Here is a 6,450-nt window from a genome sequence, read left to right as displayed (position 1 = left end):
GTTCAAGATGCTTTGATCGAAGTTGGATGAAGCACATGAACAAAGAGTGCTCCACTTATCATGGCAGAGACAATAATTAAGAGGCAGTGAGGAAGAAAACATGAGTTTCTTTCTCTTTTTTGGCGGGAATTGGACTTTGTCGGCATAAAATGGAGTTGTAAAGAAGTTATTGTATGAAATGAAAAACAATTTTGGAGATCAAGACAGCACAAATTATCACTTCCAGTGCTCAAACCGTAAAAGTAAATGTCAAATTATATCACAACACAATTGGGCTCTGTTCATTATTTTTGCACCTAACTTCAATCCCAGAAACCTTGCTTCCACAAGTAATTGACAGCATACTTACAACAATCGCAATGTTTTTCACATAACCATAAGCAACTTAGTTTTCTACACACACCCCTTTCAATCAAATAAAAAACATGAAATTGCACATATTCCTCCTTCAATGCAATTGAAAACAGTATTTTCGAATTTTGCAGTAGCCAATTCTGATAGGAATTTTCTGTAATGATTCCTCAACCTCAAGCCAAGCCAACATATTACAACACCATTGATTTCAGTGCAATGTAACTAGCTATGCACTCAAAAGAGATGACACATAATTTACAGAAATCACTTCTGACCGGAAGAGAAAAATATGACATGTTTCAGTTTCATATAAAAAAAGAAAATGATGTGCAAACAATATTTTCTCTAAATTATAAAATAACGAAGCTCATGTTTGGCCTCGACGATCTATTTCCATAATACTTTTTACTCAACACAAGCCACATACCCCAAGTTACTTGTTACAATGTATTAATTCTTAATCTCTGTTAAATTGGATATACAGGCTGCTGGATCACCAGAGCTCAATGTCTGCTAAGGGTACAAGTACAACACTACATACAAAGGTAACAGATCATACAGTCACATCAGCCAGGACCTGGAAGTTCCATTGGGGCCAAAGATCTAGACGGTAAGGGAACACCAGCTCCCCTCAGTGACAAAGGAGGGCCTCTTACTGTGCTCGCTCTGCTGACAAGATTCGAGTCAAGAAATACTACTACAACTGTGATGTCATCGTGAAAATGACGGCGGACACCACGATCAATTTTCTTCAGGTCAGAGTACCTCATCTCTCTTTTCTTCGCCGCTTCAAGCAAAGCCACTTTGATCAGCTTCCGAGCACTCCCCTGCAAGATAGAAAACATGTAATGTCTACAATACATATATCCTTTACTCTATTATGTTGATATTTGAAGTGTAGTAATTAAGCAATAAAATTTAAAAAGCATACAGTAACAAAATAGAAACAGCCATATATTGCATTTATCTTTCGTCCTAACGTATAGTATATTTATCTTACACTGTGAGGGTGATTTTGAACTATATCAACAGCATCCTGATTGCTAAGGTGTTCCCAAAGACCATCAGAGGCAAATATCAGAAATTGATCGTGCTCTTGTAGTTCATGAGTAGAAATGGATGGGTCAGAGCTCAAAATTGGACTTTTAAAAGTTTCCCGAAGGCGAAACTTAGCATACAGTGGTTCCTTGTTAAACTCTGCCTTTTTAAGGTATACATCACCTATGGATCTAGAAACCTGCCACACAAAAAAACCATAAGCTGTATTCTAAATAACAAGTCCAAATAATTTTCCATCATATGGAGACCCAATTCATTTGAAACTTGAATCCTTTATGTAAATTTCTTTTATTTGCTGTGCTGGAAGATCTTTGAATCAAGAATCAAATACTTAATAAACCTACAATTACAGGTAGGACTGTTCCAAAAAACAGTCAAACCAAATCGAACTACCGAACAGAACTAAAAATAACTGAACCAATGTTTTTGGTTAGTGAACCAAACCATGTTGCACTGTTCTAGACAGAATCAAATAACAAATAAACCAATCCAAAACTGAACCAAACCCTGAAAAATGCAAAAACAAACAAGTTCAAAATTTTTAATTCAAAAAAATTCAAAAAAATGTATAACGGTTCGGTTTTTTAACAAATGGTTCAGTTTGGAAAAACTGTCTCCTAACGATTTGGTATGGTTCGGAAATCCAAACAGGTATACCAAACCAATATTTTTGGTTCAGTTCGGTTCTGAGTAAATTGAAACGAAGGTTTGGTTCGGTTTGGGTGACCTTTAACAATAGTTTGGTTCGGTTTTCTGACTGAACTGAAACATGAACAATCCTAATTACATGAACAACCCTAATTACACGATAGACTAGAAAGCTAGTACATCCTAAATCTTAGGGCTGGCAATTTCACCCAAACCCACTCCATGGCAGGGCAGATCCAGGTGTGGGGCTAGTTTGCCCCCGACATCACCTCTGCATCGCAAATCCACAATCGCTCACTGTAGCATACGAATGACAACATTAGGTCCTAGACCTCAATAACATTTATGATCACCATATCCATCCAGAATTCAGAGGAATAAAAGAAGAACATTTAATACAAGTTGAGTTTCCAGCTATATTTGGTATCTTTTTTCGGGTATCTTGCAGTAAAAGATGCAATTATGGTTTGAGGAAGTGTGTATCTAGAACACAATTATTCTGATACCCTACATGATTGGTACTTGAACATAATAATTGTCTAGTAATAACATACATTATCTCCAAAGCAATAGCCACATTTCATAGATGAAATGCACTTGTGAAGAATGAATTTTTCTTTCGAACACCTTTCTAATTAGCTATTTTTCAGAAGCTACTGTTTACAACACAGAAAAACACAAACAAATTTTCTGGGGAAAGGAAAAACTTATCTAATTGTTTAATTGTAAAAAATAATACTCCCTCCGTTCCTTTTTAAGTGTCATTTTTTGACTTTTTGCACATACCAAGAAAGCTTATCATTATTGTTACTTTTTAAACAATAATTCTCTTTTTACCTATAATACCCTTAATTATATATTACATTCATTTTACTTTTTCTCTCTCTATAATAATTACATAGGGGTAATTTTGACAAAGATACATTTAATACTACCTTGAACTTTGCAAGTGACACTTAAAAAGAAACAAAAATTTATCAAGAAAGTGACACTTAAAAAGAAACGGAGGGAGTATGTTCTTCAAAAAAGCAAAAACGGGCCCAGAGAGAGGGAGGAAACTCCATTATCTGCTGTAGAAATTCCAAGAGAAAAATGAAGTACCTACCAGTAGTTGGAAACTTAAGTTGAGTAGAAGCTATATTGTGTATTGTACCATTTTATATACTCTCTTTTGTGTATTACTAGATCATATGCTTTGAAAGGTCAAAAAAGCTCCCTCAACCATTAAGGCTTTCAAGTGGACAGCATGCCTTCACCGGAATAACACAAATGTGACTTTAGAGATGTGTGATAGGGCTTGGCTATTTTAGGGTGCCCAAGCCTAGGGGTGAGTCAAAAAACTGGTTCACAAGAACCATTTAAAAAATATGGTGCATCTATTGTAAAAGCCCATGTTATTTTGCTTAAAAATGGCCCAGAAACATTTCATTAAAACCAAAAAAAAAAACTGTACCCACTTTTTAAAACCAAAACCTAAATGGCCAAACCTAATGCTCTCTTCAAATCTAAAGTGCCCATGGTGGCTCCACCATTCCCTTCACCTTGTTAGACTTCTCGTTACACTGGTGCATGATCGATGTAGTTTTTATGTGGCTTAGTTCTTCCCCCATTGAAAGCTATGTTTTACTGGGTTCCCAAAGTGCTTAAATACTTATCAATCAGTATCAAAGCTGATTGTCGAAGGCTCTTCGAAAGGGGAAGGGTTTCCTACGGAGGGCTGACCTGAAAGGCCAAGTAAAACGCCAGAGTGTCAATCGCTGGGTTAACGGCTCAGGGGCAGTGCTATGATAGGGGTTTGTGTATTATAGGATGCCCAAGCCCCGTGCCGAGTAGTATGGGATGCTCAGTGGAGTATTTGAGTGGCTTGGTTCTTCCCCTTGATATCTAGCTTTTAAGGGTGCGTTCCCCAACTGCTTAGATACTTATCAATATGCAAGACCTGAATATTGCATTTGCCAACAAAAAGAAATGGACTAAAAAACAGCAAATTAAACAAATAAATAAATCATGAGAATGACAATGTCAATCAACATGATTCATCAATACTCTCACCAAGTCAACCACAGAAAATGTGATTAAACATACCCCTAAACTGAAAAACTACAGACAACATATATTATAAAGTCTAATAACATACTACATCAAGTTTTTTACACGGCAAAAAATGTTGAAATTTCCAAATTTCCGCAAAAAGGGACTGAAGAATTTGGGAGAATGAGATTCCAAATTCTTCTTAAATGAAAAATGCCAGTCACTATAGAACTTACCTGTATCAAACCCTTCACACGCCACACGTTGTGCTTTAGAACGACAATTTTTGGGTCATCCGGATGCAAGGAATGCATCTCTTGTCTAACAGACTCTATGGCCACATTATGCTCCGGCGAAAGCTGGATTGCCAAAACCTCCCCAGTTGCCTTGACAGTCCGTCCAAGCACAGCACGAGAATCACCAAGGTTCGCAATGTAGAGAGAACCACCACAAATCACACCAACCAAACAACAAGATCCCACAGCAGCAATCTGAGGATTTATAGGCCACTGCTTAGTAACCACTCCCAGAAAACCTTCTTCTGTGGCTTGGTACGCCTTCCGAATAACCTCCACGGACATAGACTTCTGCTCAGTCGCAAAGCCTAAAACAAAACAAAAATACACACATATAAAACACCAACCCAAATGCTCCAAAGCAACAAGAAATGATAATCAACACTGAACATGGACTAAACTAACTCCTCTAAAGTGAGTATTTCTTTAAACTTGTGATAAGAAAACCAAGCAACCATAATTATGATTTGTCAAATATATGCAAGTAGGATCTGACTCCTCTAAAGTGAGCAACTTACTCTAGATTCAAAAGTGAGCAATATCAACCTCCGTAACACCGACACAAAGATGTGTCTATGTCAGTGTCTGTGTCTGAAGTCAACCCTAACACTTGTGATTAGGTCTAATTTATTCATTTATTTCAAATTATTACCGATGTCGACGTGTCAATGTCCATGCCGTTGTGGTGTTTCAGGTGTCCGTGCTTCATAGATATCATCCATTGATCTTAAATCAATGTTCACTAGTGAAATGAAATACCAACTACTGATTTTGTTTTTCACTTCACTATCTACTAAATTTAGAGGAGTCAAATCATAGCAAGTAACATCACATCAAAAGTTGATTTTTCATCAACAGTACTTGACCCCTTTAAAGTGAATCACTCAAATGCATAGATACTTTGAACCATCAACATCTACACTTCTAATTAACATAAAACAACAACATAGTTGAAAAAAAAGGTATTAATTTACGTTTCAAATGCTGGAAGAGGTGATCACAAACGAAACGAGAAGTCTCAGGTCCACCATGACCATCATAAACACCCACAAAAGTACCATAAGGTCCAGTATCAAGAAAACTAAGGGGACCAGACTCAATCTGACTCTGATCTTCAAGCAGGTTATTAGCCTGCACAACCGCCATGGAGTAATCACCAAACAAGTGTTGCCCGGCATCCTTGTACCAAAGCAAACCTTCCTTCTTTCCGCAAACATCGGATGATTTTCGGTCCGAGGATCTTCTCCGCCAACAGGCGCTTAGAAAGTCCATCAACTTTGATAGCATCCCTCATTTCACCACCAAAACAACCTACTGTTTACTTTACATCCAAAATTGGATGCAATCAAACACTACCTGAAAATATAAACAATTAAACAAATAAGTAAAAGAAATAAAATAAAATAAAATAAAATAAACTGATAAAAACATAGGTAAGAGAGGTACTGTGATATTTTTAATTTTTTGTGTTGTGGTGGATGGAACAGGTGTTAGATCTAGAGATGGTTGAAAAGTAAAGTGAGTGGAGATAGGGTTTTTGTGATTTGGGGCGGTGAGGTGGAAAAAGGTATATAGAGAAAGAGAAAGGAGAAGAAGAAGATGATGAAGAAGAAGAAGAGAGATTTTGAGTTTGAGATTGAGATTGGGATTGGGATTGAGATGATTTGAAGGGAAAAGAAGGGAAAAGGTGTTAATGATGATGAGTCATAGGGTGAGAGAGTGAGTGAAATGAAACTGATGAAGAAATGAAATTGAAATCTATTTTACTTTCCTTTTATTTCTCTTTGACTTCATACAACTATTGTTTAATTAACAATAGTAAAATATTCAAAATCATAAAAATATTGTGTATTTATTATTATTTTGATAATTTTTTATTTGTACTGGTTTTTTAAATATTGTCTTTATGGTCAACACTAAAAAAAACAATGGATTATTTCATTAACTTTTTTGACAACTTTTATTAATTTTTTTGGATTTTAAAATTATTTTTAAATAGGCAATATAATTTTTTTATAGATTTTCTTATTGATCAGTTTAATTTATAAAATTATAATGATTG

General features: G+C 35.9%; 1 protein-coding gene across 1 annotated transcript; it reads right to left on the bottom strand.

The window, feature by feature from the left end:
* Nucleotides 1-704: 704 nt before the first annotated feature.
* Nucleotides 705-6,144, bottom strand: LOC127074736 (probable protein phosphatase 2C 46). Its single transcript, XM_051016083.1, has 5 exons — nt 5,835-6,144; nt 5,363-5,744; nt 4,329-4,696; nt 1,355-1,591; nt 705-1,181 (listed from the first exon to the last, which is right to left on the bottom strand). The coding sequence occupies exons 2-5, from the start codon at nt 5,673-5,675 to the stop codon at nt 921-923; spliced, it is 1,179 nt and encodes a 392-aa protein (XP_050872040.1). The 5' UTR covers nt 5,676-5,744; nt 5,835-6,144; the 3' UTR covers nt 705-920.
* Nucleotides 6,145-6,450: the final 306 nt, after the last annotated feature.

The sequence above is a fragment of the Lathyrus oleraceus genome, chromosome 4 (assembly GCF_024323335.1).
Source record: "Lathyrus oleraceus cultivar Zhongwan6 chromosome 4, CAAS_Psat_ZW6_1.0, whole genome shotgun sequence".
In the NCBI taxonomy this organism is placed as follows: domain Eukaryota; kingdom Viridiplantae; phylum Streptophyta; class Magnoliopsida; order Fabales; family Fabaceae; genus Lathyrus; species Lathyrus oleraceus.
Note: the sequence above shows the minus strand (reverse complement) of the source record. Positions and strands in the feature narration are given on the sequence as shown.

Excerpts from the sequence above, each read along its gene's own strand:
- LOC127074736 (XM_051016083.1), bottom strand. The coding sequence starts at position 5,675 with ATGCTATCAAAGTTGATGGACTTTCTAAGCGCCTGTTGGCGGAGAAGA. Across the intron at positions 4,697-5,362 it reads CCTCTTCCAGCATTTGAAAC|GCTTTGCGACTGAGCAGAAG; the intron begins GTAAATTAATAC and ends GTTTTGTTTTAG. Across the intron at positions 1,182-1,354 it reads TTCAAAATCACCCTCACAGT|GGGAGTGCTCGGAAGCTGAT; the intron begins GTAAGATAAATA and ends TCTATCTTGCAG.